The sequence below is a fragment of the Dermacentor silvarum genome, chromosome 9 (genome assembly GCF_013339745.2).
Source record: "Dermacentor silvarum isolate Dsil-2018 chromosome 9, BIME_Dsil_1.4, whole genome shotgun sequence".
NCBI classification, from domain to species: Eukaryota; Metazoa; Arthropoda; class Arachnida; order Ixodida; family Ixodidae; genus Dermacentor; species Dermacentor silvarum.
The window spans coordinates 13,365,166-13,383,129 of record NC_051162.1 but is presented as its reverse complement, the minus strand read 5'-3'; the positions used below and the strand labels follow the sequence as shown (position 1 = coordinate 13,383,129).

Genomic DNA, 17,964 nt, shown 5'->3' with positions numbered 1-17,964 from the left:
TTTCAAATAAAAGGGCCGCTCCGACCAAACACGTGTCCCGTATGCGGCAAGGTCCTGAGCAATAGGATAAGCTTCCGGAAGCACGTCCAGCGGAATACGCACCGGAAGCGCCACATGTGCATGGTGTGCGGAGAGAAGTTTCATTTGACAGCACATCTGGAACAGCATAGACGCACGCACACCAGAGACAGTCGCTACACTTGCGGCTTTTGCGGCGACAAGTTCCGTCGGAAAATGGACCTCGCAGTCCACGGCATGCGACACACAGGAGAGAAACCGTGGGCTTGCCCCTGGTGCCCAGCCCAGTTCTCTCACAAGATCTCTTTGAAAGCACACAGGGTGACTGTGCACAACATGCCGTAGGAATCTCTCCAGCGTGGCATCGAATTCGCCGATTGAATAAACTTTTCGGTACATTATTAATTTGCCGGATCATGCACCCGAAAGGCCTTACACGTGCCATCTGTGTACAGCCGCTATAAAGGAGTCGTAAACGTGTCTTTAAGACTATTTATTTTATCCAATTAAATTCAGGTCTCATGGAGGCCTTTAAATCCCACCAAAAAATAAATACTTGCAAAGATTAGGCCTAAAGGATAGTAGAGGGAAATATTGCATCGAGCGACATTGACATTGGCTTCTGTAATAACCATTTCGTAAATCGTAACGAAAACAGCTTTTGTAAGCGGGAAAAAGGTGAAAATCAACGTGGTGCCACCTATTGCGGACTATATGGTATCTCTCATATGTGGCGTATCTCTCATATATACAGAGAGCGGCTCCTATGTGCCCCACTGCGCGCAGCATCGCGCTCTCTGTTTACAGCCGCCGAGGCGGCAACTTCCGAGGCTTAAGTCTCTGTCATTGTTGTAAGCATGTCGCTAAAGTGACACAAAAGTCGCTAAATTTCAGCTAAATTTTTCTGCAAGGCACTGGTGAACAACGCTTCGGTGCGAGCACTGCGAACGGGGCTGGCTCCGAAGCGAGAACAGTGAAAGAAGCCGAAACCACCTCGCAGGAAAGCAGTGCAGACACGTCAGTGATGGTCCCGAAGGGACTATCACTGACGTGCCGGCCGTGGAAGACAACAAAGCCAAGCACAAGGATAAGACAGGAGCTGAGGCCATCGCGGCCTCAGGTGCAGAATTCGGCGGCGAGGAGGAGGAAAAGCGTTGATTTGTCTTTCTTGGGGATTTAAACGTGCCTAGAGTAAAACCGGTGATAACAGAGAGGGTAGGTGCAGGCGAGCGAGTCTAGATAAGCGCCCTTCTGAGAAAATCGATTAGTAGAGTGATAGCGAAATCCAAGCAACACGTGTGGGACAAAGTGGAGGAGAGGTACCTAGTGTTGATAATGGGTGAAGTGATTGACATACTGCAAGGACGAGAGGGGGGGATCGCGAAGCAAATGACGAAAGGGGTCACCGACCTGCGGAATGTTTCAAAGGAAGTACAAATCGCGGTGTGCACGTTGCCAGATGTTGAATGGCAGGGGTAGGCAATTGAAAGGGCAGTGCTTGCAGTAAACAGGGAAATTTTGACGCTAGCTAAAGCTATGAATTTTGCGGTCATTGACATCCACCGAGCAGGCCACGAAGGCGCTTTTGTGCGTGACATTTTAACATACATACATTTTAACGAAAGTGAAGCAACAACGGTTTGACGTCGATTCACGGCGTGGGCTGTAGCTTTCTTAGGCGGGCCCCAGGCAGTCGGGAAGCTTAAGTATTGAATGTAGCGACACAGCAGTAGAGGGCAGAATTAGACCACAGGGAGTTAGGAAAAGACGCACAAATAAGAATAGAATGGCCGGGTCAAGGAAAGGCGGAGGCTTACTAATTAGGCGAGGTCTGAAGTGGCAAAGGATAAAAGAGACATGTAAGGAGCATTAATATATTAGCGGCTCATGGCAAGGCAAAAAGACTTGGCTGGGAGTAGCTTACCTATGGACAGGTAGTGATAGCAGAGAAAAAAAAACAAGGAATTGCTTGATTGCATTAGAAGCGATATTAATGGGTTAATAAAATCGGGCCAGGTGATATTAGTGGGAGATATGAACGCACACATGGACGATTTAGACGGATTTACTGATTACAACGGTTATCTAGCGCTGAATCTGTGTGATGAACAGAACCTTATAGTAGTTAACAGGAAGAATAAGTGCCATGGAGAGGTAAACTGGCATTGTGAAAACAGGCAGTCATGTATCGAATACATCTTAGTATCAGAAATGGTCAACGAACAACTAGATCAAATCACAATAGACGAACATGGAAAAAAGAGCCTGGGTAGCGATCATAAACGTTTAACTCTAGAGTTTGGGAGAGATACTAACGCAAAACACGAACTGATAGCATCAGAATTTCTAAAAATGAATGAAAAACAAATAAACAGATTGCAAAAAACATACAGAAGAAAATGGGGGCGTTTCGTACAAGAGTCTAGGAATATAATAAACTGATAGACATTATGCAGAAAGAGATAAGGCAGACAAGGGGAAAAAACTGTTGGATTGTAAAAAAGAAACCACATAAGTGGTGGAACAAAGAAAAAAAAACACCGCATATCCATGGGGTGAATGATGATGAGTGGGCGAAGCTCCGGAGGGAATCATCGGTAAACCGTGAATCTTCCGTGTAATTCGCCCAGTCTCGCCGCACTAAATCGAACGGTTGACTTCCACCAATGACACGCGCCATATATGACGTCATTCTTATTTTATAACAGCGCCCTTCATTATAATTGCACCATCTCCCGCTTAAGGGGACGCTAGCACAAACGCGTTAGAAACGTGCAGTACTCTCTAGTAAGGGGGAGAGGCCCCAGCGTCTTACGCAGCCGTTTACACATGCCGGAACGTGCACCGCTTTTGCCGACGCCATCAGCGTTAATGAATACGGGGGTAAGGCGGAGAGGCCACAGCGTCTTACACCAGCTTCTTACACGGGCCGTAACGCGCTAGCACAAACGCGTTAGAAACGCGCAGTCTTTCGTTAATGTTGGGTATTTATTGCCATCGTGGTGCGTGTGTCCATGTGCGCTTCGTGGCGTAGTGGTTAGCGCCGCGCGTTCGGAAGCGAGGGGTCCCTGGTTCGATTCCGCTACGGACACAACATTCGGAATTTTTTTTCTCATAAAAGTAGACGGGGCTACCTACTACGACGACGACTACTACTACTACTACATACTACAGAGGAGGGACAGACCCACACCCTAAGGAGCTTCGCCCCTAAAACCCATGATTTCAGGAAGCGAACTTCACTGCCAACATGACTACTCTCGCCACTTGCCGTGTGCTTTGCCTCCTCTCCGTGCCATGCATATGTTGCCTCGACATGGGACGTTATGGAGAGGGAAGGAGAGCATGCACGCGGTGCGCGCTATGCTCGGGAGAGAGAAAGATAAAATGAGACGAGAGAGAGGAAGAAATTGTAGCAGCACCAACGAGGCAACGCGCAGAGCTGCTGCCGGCGCCGTCCGCGTTTCGACGCGTTCGCGCCGAACGCGCGCGGTGTCCGTGACTGCAGTAGACGACTTTGGCGGCGACCAGCCACACCCCAGCAAGTGTGGAGGCGCAGCTTGGCCGTGACGTCACCGGGGAGATAAAGCTCGGAGCTGCCGCGACGGCGGCAGAACTGTCGTTGACTCTGTGGTGAGTACATGTAGCCTTGACATGGGACGACCAAAGAAGATCCGAAGAAGCCGCTCATCTTGAAGGTCACGTCGCGCGGCCAAGCGAGAATCTGCACATCGGCGGCGAGCCGATTCGGAATACTGTGCCTAGCAAAACTTAGCCAAGCCAAGTAAAACCTGGAAGAAGCTAGGTCGATCACCAGCTCCGCTGTTTACTCCAGCTTTGCACCACTAGTGCAAGCTGCCCACATTTTCTTAGACGACTCGTCGAAGATTCCAGCGTAATCGCTGGTGCCTGCGAGCTTTCCAGAAAGTACTACACAATTCGCGTCGTGAATGCAATCAGATTACACAAGGTTCGGTTACGGCAGACAACGGATAGAACCAGCGATAAGATTCGAGAAACTTCCAGGCGCGGATCCAGGGGGGATGTCCGGATGTCCTGACCCCCCCCCCCCCCTCAGATTTCTGCATCGCCCTCTCGCTGACAGGGGGATGGCCCTGTCGCAAAAAATATGGCCACCAGCATTCTTGCAAAGTATTTTTCGCGAATACCAGTGATATCAGCCATGAGAAGTAAAGCTAGCTCGCTCACAAGCTTAGTGTATTCCGTCGGGGTGTGGTGTCGCGAAGTTGCCGTAGTTATTTTTCTCATGAACACCTCGGACCTCCTGGCGCCGGCGGTGCCTTACTCGTCCAGTCGGTGGCGTCGAATGAACGAGGGGACGTCCCTTTTGCCAAGCACGCCGATGTCCGCGCGAGCGCCTTCGCGCCTGATTGGCTGCCATCGGTTCCGCGACCAACCTGCTTAATGAAAGAGATCACTTGCTGAAGTGTTCATACACATGGTTTGTACGAAAAGTAATGTCAGTGATTACACTGTGAAGCGACTATACGTCGCAGCGCGCTAATTAGACCAGTTGGGATTGGTGGAGGGGGAAGCTTACGCACGCGCTGTCGCTCAGTCGTATTTACCGTGCAAGCCGTAATGCAGCGCTCGTTGGAACAAAGGAGTGCCATAGAGTTTTGTGTGAAACTCGGCAAGTCTGCAGTGGAAACTTTTCCTATGATAAAGACAGCTTTTGGTGATAATTGTTTGTCAGAACGTCAAGTTTACCGGGGGCACAAGGTCTTTTTAGAAGGTTGTGAAGAGGTCAGCAATGAAGCCCACGCTGAACCGCCATCAACGACCATCACCGACGAAAATGTGACGCGCGTGAGAGATATTTTGTTCTCAGACCCTCGTCTGAGTGTCCGTTTAGTGGCACAGACAGTAAACATTCCAAAAAGTACCGTTCACGAGATTTTGACGAATAATTTTCAGATGCGAAAAGTGTGCGCGAAGATCTTGCGCAAAATGTTAATGAACGACCAACAATCGAGCCAAGTTGAAACGTGCCAGGAGGTATGGAACTTGTGCGAAAGTGACCCCCACGTTTTGGACAATGTCATCACAGGTGACAAGACTTGGGTGTTTGACTACGACGAAACAAAAAGGCAAAAGGAAAGCCAAGTGGCACAGCTCGGCGTCCCCTCGCCCCAAGAAGGCCAGAATTAGCAAGTCAAAGGTCAAGACCATGCTCATTGTGTTCTTTGACATCAGTGGCCTTGTCCACCATGAGTTTGTACCCCATGCCACAACCGTGAATGCCAAATTCTACGTGAAAGTGCTCAAGCGACTCAAACGAAGGATTCATCGCACCCGGCCTGATATCGGGGGCGATTGGAAACTTCACCATGACAACGCACCATGCAGCCTGTACCGCCTTCCTCGTGACCCGCTTCCTGGCCGATTGAAAGATGCCAACGGTTCCCCAGCCGTCCCACAGTCCTGACGTGGCTCTCCTAGGCTTCTTCTTCTTTCTGCGCTTGAAAATTCCCATGAGAGGACATCATTTCGCGACAGTTGGCAAAGTCGAAGAGGCTTGCACCAAGGCTCTAAAGGACATTCCTAAGGAGGCCTACCGTGACGCCTTCAATGGTTGGAAATCTCGCTAGAAGCAATGTAACGACGCAGGAGGAGCCTATTTTGGAACATTTTATTGTATTGTACCGATCTGATCAATAATTTCTTTTTAATCGACTCACTGACATTACTTTTCGGACAAACCCTGTATAAATAATAACAACTAACAGCCAAACCAAGAACTACGCACGGGCAACTTTTTTTAACTGTAGCACTCATTGTGATCACAGTTACACGTTGACAATATCCAGTACGAGCACAGTACCGTTCGTACGCTACAAGTTTTTCATTCTAACTTCGCAGTTTTATTGCCGTACATTAAGTATAGTAGGGTCAAAGCCGCTGGATCCGGTTATTTGAGTGGGCGTTCTCGCGGAGCGGGGCGAAGTCTCGAGCAGCGGCTGCGAAGTGGGGGAGCGTGACGTCAGCGGCCAACGCCAGCGCAGGCTAAGGATGGCGCCGCGTGGTCAGAGAAACGGGAGCAGATGCGCGCCTTGTGTAAAAGGATGGCGTCGCGTGGGAAACAAAACATGAAGACCCTGGCTCGCGCTCTCGGCTACTACACCGCATCATTCTTCTTGTAGGTGGCGTCATGATTCTTCAAACGCGGTGATTCGCATATTGTAAACAACCAGCGTAGTGGTTGCCGCGTTGGAGCTCCAAAGCAAACGAAGGTGTATAAGCCGAACACAAAGAATCTCCTTAAGGAAAACAAGGTGTCCCAACAGAACTCCAAAGATGGACCCATGCTTACGCATTTATAACGAACCTGCAACAGATCATCCCAAATTTTATTTCAAGAAACAATACAGGCTAGATATACCGGGTGTTCAAAATTAAGCATTATGGTTTTCTTAAGCTTAGGCACTGGGAGGCACGTGAAGACCACCTGCGCAAATAAGTTATGTGGCCAGGGGAAAGCAAAGGGAGATGATAATTATCGCTGTCAGCAGCCGAATTGACTAAAATTGAATAATTAACTTTTTATTGACTGCAGTAAGAAACACGACTGCCTCTAAGTTTTCAATACTAACATACCCACTTACTGCAGTCGACAAAAAATAATTGTTCAATTTTAGTTAATTGGGCTGCTCACAGTGATTATTATCATCTCACTTTGTGCCCCCCTGGCTACATAACTTATTTGCACAGGTGGTCTTCGCGTGCCTCCCCGTGCCTAATTTTAAGAAAAGCATAAAGCTTAGTTTTGGACACCCTGTATTATATGCACAGCCGCCAAGCACATGGCTGTATTGGGTAACGTCCTTTTCCTATAAGCTCGGAGAAACCGATATCTGGCTTCACTACAGGTCTTCCTCTTTCTGGGGTACGTGCCAAAACCAGTTCCGATTATGAGGTGCACGCCGTAGTGGAAGGCTCCGGATTAATTTTTACCACCTGGGGTTCTTTAACGTGCACTACAACGCAAGCACACGGGCGTTTTTGCATTTCGCCTCCATCGAAATGCGGCCGCGATTCGATCCCGCGATCTCGTGCTCAGCAGCAAACGCCTGAGCTGACTGAGCCACCACGGCGGGCTACAGGTGTTGCTCTAGCCATGTAAAACGCGGGTTTATCGTGAGCAGCAACGGTGAATTTCGGTAAATGAGAAAGGCTACTATCATCATCATCATCACTGACAAAAGCTGACCCCCCCTCAGAAAAAACCTGGATTCGCCCCTGAACTTCGTACACAGGAAGACACACCTAGCACTGAGCGATAAGACTGCAACATAGATTGACTCGTAAAAAACGTTCACCGAAAGCATTAACAATTTATACGCGTGTCAATAATTGGTGGTGATCGTGACGATAGGTACGCACACACATTCGCGTATCACCTCTGTTATTAACTCTGTTTGTCACGTAAGACAATGAATAAGGCAGTTTCAGTAAGACTCGATCGGTAAGACTCAGTTTCCTATTCCGTCAGAAGTAAATCTCCTCGCGGTAATCCTCCTGCTGACGGAATAGGAAACCGAGTGAGTGCACGCCAGCGTTTTCACGTGACACGGGCAGGCGAGTACGGCAGGGAAGCTGCTACGTCGGGCAGCTACTGTTATCTAGCGCACGCGCCTTTCCTGGTTCGCACGGAATCTAGCGGCCGGAAAACGTATCATATACGATGGCAGTTTAGCAATGTACTGAATGCTGGTGCCTGAATGTCGCGTTTTCCGGTAAAATACGTGGGCAGCTTCCACTAGTGGTGCAAGGCTGGAGTAAACAGCGGAGCTGGTGATCGACCCAGCTTCTACTACCGCCACCAACCCGATTGCGATAAGCGCCTTCACCTACCAGTGTAACAATGCGCACGGCCTATGGCCATAGGAAGCGCCTTTAATAGGCAATTACTCAAACGCGCCACCGTTCCCTGCTGCAGGCGGCGCAAAGTGAGCGTCGTGTTTCGCTCTGGCGGCATTGTGTTAATTCCGGCGTCGCCCAACAGCTCCATTTCGTTTCGCTTTCCCGTGACCGTTTATAATACTAAATAGGAGAACGACAACGCGCGTCTCGGGTCCCACCAGCTGGACGCACGTCGGCGTCCTGTGCCGCAACGATTCGCATTACGTCAACTACAGTTGAGTCTGCCAAATTTTTTTTGTGAGTTTGGATCGTATATGTTGTTGCGGTTAATACGTTTTTGTTCTACTTACTTTCCAACTCGCCCTATTCGCAATCCTTGAGCAAAAATCAAGCATTGCATGGTGGGGCAGTATTCACAAGGCTTTAAATAGTCAAGCCACATTAAGTGCACATCACCGCTTCTGATATCGGTTGCATTTTTCCACGACAGTCACATCCTAGCTCCGACCGATTTATTATTATTAAAGACGATAGTCTTTTTTGCGTTACCTTAACGCGAAAAACTTTGTCACTCGATTCAACCGCCCGGTCAAAACCAAGTGAGCTACTAGCACTGGTGGCACGTGGTCATACACGTCGACATTATACAGCGCAAAGGACACCTCAGGCCTACTGGAGGCAAAATTTATGCACATAACCGTGATCCGCAGCGTTCATTTAATCAAGAATACACATTGGACTGATTTTTACAGTAGTAAATGAAAAATGAATGCGTTAGAAATGGTGTCGAAGAGACGCGACGCGTTAAGAACAAGCCGACTGAAGCTGCGGCTCTGTAGCCAGCTTTAAGCCAACAGTAATAAAAGGCCCCAACAGATGGCGCGAGAGCAGGGCGAATGCGGGAAATTTGAATTGAATGCAGCAAGACCTCCATTGCATCCATCATGGGAGGAGTAAGAGGGTAGGGCAGTAGCGCACCCAGGATCTCTGCCAGGGGGAGGGGGGGGGGGTTGACAGTTTGCCAATACCATCAAAACAGCACTAATTTCAATTTCTTCACGGGAAATTATCAAAAAATGCGCTTTTGGCGAGTGTGCAAACGATTGTGCGTCTTACATCTTAGTTGCAGTACTCAAATGCGCAAGGAAAGAAAAGGGGTTAAACAGAAGGGGGGGTTAGGTCGGCCTCAGGGGGGGTTACAACCCCTGAACACCCCCCCCCCCCCGGCGGTGCGCCACTGGGGTATGGGAAGAGCGTGAGGGGTGGGAGGGAGAGGAGAGGGTGTTACGTATCAGGCGCGGCAGAAGACGATATCATTTGCAGCGAAGCAATCTGATATGCGGCCAATTTTTATACTTGTTAAAGATATTTTGCTAGACATAATTACCCTAATATGCTTTCTGCACAGAAACACAAATTTTCACAGATGTGTTTATTCAGATATAATTACTGCTGCAATTGTTCTTATTCTTAGTGTTTGCACCCAAGAAACAAATTCATTTTATAAAATGGTGAATTAAACAATTTATTATCAAACAAACTCTTTTCACACAGACAAGTATCATCACTAACATAGTTTACCCACGCACAACATAGTGATCACGATCCACAAGGCCCTTTTCACAATCATCCTAGGGTTGACAACAGCTATTCCCTAGCACATGCCCAAACTGTTGAAAGGTTTGTAATTACATGACACATCGATTACAACGGTCAGGTTTACATTGCCTATGGTTGCATAGACGCGTTGCTTGTTTAAAGAGATGTTCTGTCAATTATTCATGCATAGCACATTTAACACATTTCAAGCATTCTGGTTACATCAGTCCGAGTCACAACTGTTGTCTAGAAAACTGACACGTGTCTTATACCACTCCACAGACAGACTGGTTTGAGGCACAGGGGCAATTGTTCTGTGGCTCATTGACTCTGGAAAGTCAATCTTGGTATCCAAAGCACTCAGTAAAAATAACTACATTACCCAGCCATACGTTGCTAAATACAGCACCTTTGCAAACAAGTTCACTACTAGCAAAAGAAATGCCCATTAACGCAATTCAAGACCACATCTGTCACCAGAAAAATCCATCGGAAGCATTGGCAAGATGACTAAAAATAAAGGTACCCTATTAATGACCTAAAAAAGAAACAAGGTTTATTCACCTATTATACATTTATTACAGTTCATTTAGTTCCCATAATGCAGAATCCAGATTGAACATTTACATTTTTAATAAAAAGAAATCGGCGCATATTTACCGTAGTTTCAATTTAAAAACCTGCCTACAAAAAGAAATAGAGGACAAGAAAAATGGGTTGCCACAAGGAGTGGCTTTTACTAGGATAATACCAACTTGAACTCGTAACCAGTAGGTCAGAAATTGAAATAAGTAAGAGAATCAAACTTCTTATATATGAAACGCTAAACATGACTGCTGCAAAAGCCGAACCACTTGCCAAGGGCACCTACAAAAACTATTCACAAAATTTTCTTCAATTGCGAACACAATTTGTGTTTCAGCCCAACAGCTGCTATCGGTTGACACAACAAGCCTTAGCAGAGGCCAGCACACTTATACAACACAAGGGAACTCTCTCAGCACACTTCACAAAGCATTTCAGAGATCGGAAGTGAGCTGAACTCTAGCAATGCAGCTCTCTGAACTCAATGGCGTTACTTTTGAGTCATGCATGTTAAGCTTAGAGGAGTGCCGGCATAAAGTTTTCTACATTTCTGTGAGTAAAATCAAAGTCCTTGACCTTGAAACCCTAGAAGAAAATAATGGCAAGCTTCAGCGCACCCTAAATAATTTACTAAATAGTTTTTTCCATACCTGCCAACCTGCAAGCTTTAAATTTCGTAAAATGCCACAGACACGAGAAACAAGGTGAAAAAAAAAAAAAGATTATTAACCTTTAGATGCAGCATACCAGCAGTAACAAATATGGTATACCAAATACTCACAGGAAATGCATCATATTTAGATCACAGTGATAATTTTGAGCAACTTTGGTGCTGCCGATTTCGCCTGTTTAAGGAACTCATTTGCATAACACTTGCTCAAGAACAAGTACCACTCTTGAATCCTCAGAACGAGTTGCAATAGAAAGTTTTGTTTGCAAACAGAATTTATTTTTCGTAAAACTTGATGCAACATTCATAAAATCATAATACAAGCCGAAATGACTAAACCTTATAAAAAATTTGTGAGAGTTGGCAGGTTTTTCCGTGAACCAGTTTCAGTTTCATTTCCAGGAAGTGCGTCACGACACAGCAGGTGGCCACATGGGAGCATAACATTGCGACGTTATAGTGCTAATTCCGGCTCGCTCAGTAGCCTGCCATGCTCGTACTATTTGCACGGCACAATGTAGCACCACACCAGACGACTGCAGATAAAAAGACTTGGCGAGTGTGAAAGTTGGGAAACAAGATATTTAAATTTGACACCGAGATCGTCTCAAAATGTCTCCCTAGTGTCCCCATAAATTATTGAGGCCCGTTGCCTGCACAACGTGACGGCTGCGGTTAAAAAAGGATGTTCAACGTCCGCTGCCTCGGCCGTGAGCGGCGCTGGCGAAAGCTTTCAGGGTTAATCTTGTTCCCAAACACAAATGCCAAAAAAAGTGGACGAGAGAATGGCCACCAGGGTAGTTTAATTGCAGGGTACACACGATGCAGAGCATGTGGGTTTGGATCCCCCGTGCGGCAAGATATCTTCTTGTCCTCTTTTATTTCCCTTTACCTTAATATATTTCTCCATTTAAATTAAAACGTAACAATTAATTTGCCTTATGATTTCTTTGGTTTCATTCTCTTTTTTATACCATTGTGAATAACAAAAAACTGAGCCCCTTGGATACCGATCCTTCATGTTCGCAACACAGCAACATTTGCTGACGTGTAGTAGCAATATCATGGCACTGCTCATGAAAACCTTAAGAGGAGTGCTATGCCTGTCTTCTAGATTATTTCGCTAGTGGCAGCCACAGACCTGCGAATCGTAAAATGTCAAAAATGGTACCACCAAAGCCAGAACGCACAATCTGGTGAAAAGTACTAAAGATTGTTTTTTATGCATGGCATGCACTGTTTATTAAAATTACCTTACTTTTGTTATCTTGAGACACTGCGGGACGATACACTGCTCTATATTTGCAGCAAATGTTATCTGCATCGCAGATAAACAAAAATGTTCATAATATATTTAACAAAAGATATGTGGTGCAAAGTGATCACAGGAAACACAAAAGGGACAATAGGAGCTAGGACATGATACTTAAAGCCATGCACCAACTTGCCCAAATTATTGTATAATATAAATTATAATATGTATTTGTGAAAAATGTAATGGCAGCCAAAATTTGACCTGCAATTCTATTGGTGGCGAGGCTGCCAAGAGGTTGAAACAATTGAGCGTGTCCAAGACATCAGCCTCTGAAAAATCGCTCGATGACCATATTTGCATTATGTTAATCAGTTTTGCCCTAAGTAGGCCACAAATAATGAATCGTAAAATTACTGGCGTTGATGTGACCATTGTAACCAACCTCTAGAAATCTGCCATTTTACAATAAATTCGTAAAATTTGGCAAGTATGCGGCCACAACAGTCTCAAGAATAGAGTGAACCAATGCTTCACGATGAATCCACTTTCTGGATACCAAAACTGACACTGGTTTGAAGCAAGCAAGCATTGTAGCAAATTATTTGCAATGCCCCCAACACTTCCCAATATTTTTCTAGGGCTTAGAGGGTTTGGATCTTCAATTAACACGAAACAATGACGAATCAAAAGTGACATGTCGGCACTTCTTTATTAAGGTTCTTCTAAAGTGTCACCATAGTAAACCCTAACATAAGAGATCACAGTAAATTTCTCCTACAGTGGCACCAAGCATTTTACAAAGCTTTCACATACTAAATCCCACAACAAACTGTTCCAGTTCAGCTGGTGGCGTGTAACCACACAGTGGCACGACGATGGCTTGACTTTTTGCAGTTTGACTGCCATAGGCCCTGGGTGGGGCACTTACTCACATGGCCTTGCTTTCTTTATGCTTGGAGCTTAGGGCTCCATGCTCTGCTACACAGTCGCAATGAACTCAGAAAGTCCAAAATGCCCTGCACAGAGCAACATGCCTCGACATCATGTATCTTCCAGACTGCAGATGTTAATCTCGGCCGTACTAAAGTTCTTGCGCAAAAAACAATGAAAGCACCAGACTGGAGCAAGTGCACTTGTTGTCTTGCGTTTGTGTATCTTGTAGTGTGAAAACAGCACAAGAAACGTGTACTGAGACACACGCAACATGAGTGCTGACTATCAACTCGTGGTTTGCTTGATGAACGAAAATATATTTTTTAAAAAAAGGCGGGAAGAAGGGAAGATACATCATAGCAGTTCTTCGAATCCCTTAGCAATTAGAACATGGCAGTGGTTCACTGACCTTTTGCTGACCTTTTCTAACCTACTTTTCCATTCTTGCACAAGCTGCCAACTTTACCTTCATTTCTCTTCTCTTTTCGGTTACTACTTGTTTACTTGGGTAGTTTGTCATCCTTACATCTTTTTTTCTTTTGTTCACAAATACCTTGAGTTTGCTCACGTGACAGATGCAGTATGCGTAAGTTGCCAGCCGGCCGTAGCTCTTGCCTCGTGTGGTGCCCGACTCTCACAGAAACCTTCACAACTCGCAGCATTGGATGCTTGCATTGGATGTCATGTTGGCTATTTTCCATCTTCGTTCCTTACAGACATTTTCTTGTATACATACATATCTCCGTTTGTCAAACAGACCACCAGCTCAGGCACACACACCACACAGTGCTGTGTGTGCCTGATTGCTTGTTTCTAATGGTGTTTCCCACTACAAGATGCAGTGTGTCACCCTTTTTTGTACTTGTTCCAATCCGGTCCTCTCAATGCTTTTTGCATGCAAACTTTAGTTTGAAAGGGAAAAATTGTCATCCACCCAAATGTAGCATGCATGAAGCTACAAAGGAAACCCAAACGCGTTTCTCAGACATAACGCGTCGTAGCTGAGGAAAAATTTGTCCTGCTCCGCGATGGACCAGTCTAGGAATCCCAGACCAGAACAATTTTTTCCTCAACTGCGAAGCATTCTTTCTGTGAAATCCGTACGTATTTCCTTTGTAGTTTCCTGCTACATTTGGGTGGATGACAATTTTACCCTTTCATGATACTTCCTCCCCTTTGCGGGATTCCGCAGAACTGATCTGCCAAACTTTAGTTTGCTCAACCAAATAGCCCGCTGTCAAACTTTCCCTATTCTCAACTGTGTTGAACACTTCAGACACCACCAGTGTCCAAAAACTGTCTGCCCAATGTGACCCCGGTGGTTACCACTGCATGCATAACACGTCTTTGTTCCTTCAAGGCTGTGCCTGACCCAACCTTTTCTTAGTTGAGTGCGTGCACTGATGACACACTGAGACTGTCATGAATCTCAACCGAGTTGGTGTCATATTAACTTGTGCAAGACCTTCACCCCACCCACTCCCCCACACTTTTTCAAGCTTCAAATTTTGAAGAAAAAAAAGAAAGTTCCAGAAATGTGTATATTTTGAACACTTGGTGTTTGGTATCAGTTGATACAATTGCTAAAGGTTGTGAAGTTACAGGGATATCTAACACCAAGTATGAACAGCATTGAGGGTGACCATCTTTGGGAGAGATATGATGACTGTGATATCACTAATATCACTGTGACATAAGAGTGATGGGGTAGCCAAGCTCCAGTGATGACAGGAGCAGCATCGAGAGCAACAAAGAATGAAGCGGAAGTTCATCAGCACTGCTGAATCTTGAATAAGTGTCAGTGCAAGTCTGTAACCAATGTTTGAATTATTCTGTACACCATATGCAATGTCGTCCGTGGTTGTATTGGGCTGTCATATGCCCGTATCGCACAAAAGCCACGCCCTGCAAAGATTTTTAAAAATAATAATATTGCAGGTCTTAAATGGGTAAATACGGCACATACTTGCAAACAAATAGACTAAATGGAAAAACTGGATGTGACAAGCACTTGTCCCCACTATGTTCACTGGAGTATTTATTTTTTTAGCCAACTGTGACATGAATGTGATATCACTGATACTACCATGATGTTATTGGTAATATCACGGTCATATGAGAGCCTCAGCGAAGGCGCTAGTGACACCTCAAAGGCACAGCGTCACTATTGTGCCCATTCTGACCGCTTCCCCATCACCACATGACACACTCGGCTCATGACAAAAATTCAAGGTCACATCCTCGCAATAACTCTGCGTTTTCCACATGTCTTCGCCACTACTGCCTGAATGGTAGTGTTATCCACTAGCACTAGCTTTGACACACTCTGTGTGTGAAATGTGGTCGACTCACTCCCAAGTAAGCACACATACACAATGCTGCACTGTGCGCATCTTCATTCTTGTGTTATTCGACTGCAAACTCCTCCAGTGAAGCACTAGCGGAACAAAAATAAAGCAATTTAACTGGAAATGCGCAAGGTGTGACAGGTTATTGAGAGAGATCCTCGCTTGCAAGGATGAATTTTTGGTTTCATTAATATATCCACAGTCTTAATAATAAAGAAATGTGCGACACATAAATGCGGCAAACAGGGCACATCTGAAGGTGGCAACTGAGTTCTGCAGCTCTCACAAGAGCAATTGAAAAGCGTGCCACGCTTTTCAAGGGCTCTTGTGATTGACGGCTAGATTGACGGCTAGATTGAGATTGACGGCTAGAGGGTAACAATATGAGCCTAAAGACATCATTGACAGCACTCGCAGTTGAGACAGTCTGTTCGTCTTCAGGAAACCGCGGTGAGGGCCGAAAGCAGATGCGTGCACACAGAAAAGGCGGGCAGGACCTATCACCGTTTCCATCTGTCACAAAAACAATGGAGATGCCATTTACCTGTATGTGCGTGTGTGATCCACAACACAATGCAATAAATATTCTCGATTAAGTAGGGCTACAACAGCACGAGGATCATTAGAAGCACAGCAATCTCAACAGAGAGATACCGCCCGCATCAATTATGCACATTGGTTTATTTGAACCCAAAGTGGATTTTCTAGGGTTCATTTGTAGTGAAAATATGTGCGCTTGATATGGCATTATTCGATATACACTGCTTGGAATGTGCACGCCAACTGCGTGGCACTTTCGCAGGCTTCAAAAGCTACCGTCAAAGAAAACAGTGCTTGTCCCGCCCACATTTTCACAGTATGTACACATAGCTTGCACTAAACAATGTTTCACCTAAACAGTCACTGTGTCTGTCCCTATTCATGGATGCTGAAGTAGTTTTTGCTGCGAAGCATCGCTGTCGTGACTCGATGATGATGAACTGCGCCGCTCACTGGTGCCACTAGTGTGCTTTGCAGCTGCTGCTGCGGCGGCTGTAGCACCAGGTGTCTCCAGGCATTGGGCTGGGCACTCAAAGTGGACACAGTGGAAAACCTGCGCGGCGAGTAATGAGTGCACTTCTTTTAATTGTTGAAGCAAATACCAGAGGCAGGCAACGAACAGATAGCATCATCATTTTTTATGTGCCCTGCAAGGACGAAGGATTTACCCAGCAATCCGTACCCCCCAACCTGTGATTTTAAGTTCCTAAAATTTCACAGTCTTGGCACCAGGGAGGAAGGCAGGGGAGAGAGGTAATATAGTACACTTTTTATAAAAGCTTGTCTATAGACCCATTAGGCATCAATGAGTTCTGCAAATTAAAAATTTAGTTGACTACTTTTTTAAAGCTTCAAAATAATGAAAAGCATACAGCTGCAGAACGGATTAAGAACTTTTAATTCTTCAGTGAGTTTTGCCAAGTTTACTGAATGTGGACTTAATGTGAGAACTCTCCCCAGAAAAGACACATACAAGAACATCAGCTATCTCACGTCTAGGATCCCCATCCAGCCACACAACATAAATGCTGGATGCAAAACACTATGAAAAAGAATGAAAAGAGTGAACCCACCACATGATGACGACATAGTGACACAAGAGCAAACACCGAGACCTCAACCTTCCACCTTGTTTTACTAAAAGACATTTGCACACGTTATTCAAACTTCCTGCACAGATCCAATCAGAAGTGTTTCAAGATGTTTGAGACACATATTAAACATCAGTGCTCTTGATTACGATGCACTTTAGGCGCTGCGTGCACAATTCTGCATGCAGCGCCATAAGGGGACGATAGCACACAACTTTTCAGCAATAGGCACCGGGCGCGGGATGAATTTGGACTGGTGGCGCCTTCATGCGGCTGCGCCGCGAATGTATGGCATGTGGCCGCCGGGCCGCGCGCAGCAGGCGCTGCCTTGAAACCAAGTCTGATCAAACATGTTGCGTTTTTGGGTGCACCAACAGTTACTGAAACATGACTGAAACTGGTTAGGCCATTAAATTCAATCGTTGTTCATCGCGGCATCGCGTTTTTCAGGCGGAAAGTCTGTATATGTGCGGTTTGTAGGCAACAGCGCATACAGTGCTCAGCAATAACGCGATACTCGAATCGCATGGTCGCCAGCGCTTTTTGCATTGACTGTAAGCGCTGGGGGCGCCAAACTGATGCATTGTGGTGTAGAGTGAAAGCCAGAACCTTAGTAACGCATTATGACTGCATTTGGTCCCACGGCGCTCACCTGTGGCGCGAAAAAAAAAAAAACGAAAAAAAAAGGCGGCAGCCGCGCGCTGCCAGCGCTTCAATCGCTGGGCACTGTACATTTCCGACGCTGATTTGCTATGGTCTAGTTGTTCTAACGTTAATAAAAGAGCCGTTCATACGCAAGAGCTTCGTGTCCCACTTGCCTGTCTTCGCCTCCGCAGTGTAACGGCTCCGGAGCTTGGGCACCGAAGGCGAACACTCAGATTTGTAGTTATTTTGCCGTCTTATCAGTGTATCAGTCTTTCTTTTGATGTACATTTTCCTTCGTAGCAATTCCAAACTCTGGTTGAGTCCGGCACACGACTGTGCTGTGCATCGACGGCGAACGCCAACGCAGTGGCGTGTTCACACTCGCCGCCACCGACG

The 17,964-nt window shown here is 46.0% G+C and overlaps 1 protein-coding gene across 3 annotated transcripts in view; it reads right to left on the bottom strand.

The window, feature by feature from the left end:
* Positions 1–9,401: 9,401 nt before the first annotated feature.
* Positions 9,402–17,964, bottom strand: part of LOC119465145 (BTB/POZ domain-containing protein 9) — an 85,010-nt gene continuing 76,447 nt past the window's right edge. For 2 of the 3 annotated variants that reach the window (XM_037725947.2, XM_049655942.1), the window contains exon 12: positions 9,402–16,385. In XM_037725947.2, coding sequence (XP_037581875.1) covers positions 16,212–16,385 — 174 coding nt within the window. In that variant the 3' untranslated portion in view covers positions 9,402–16,211. The remainder of the gene's footprint in view (positions 16,386–17,964) is intronic. The other variant, XM_049655944.1, reaches the window with a different exon arrangement.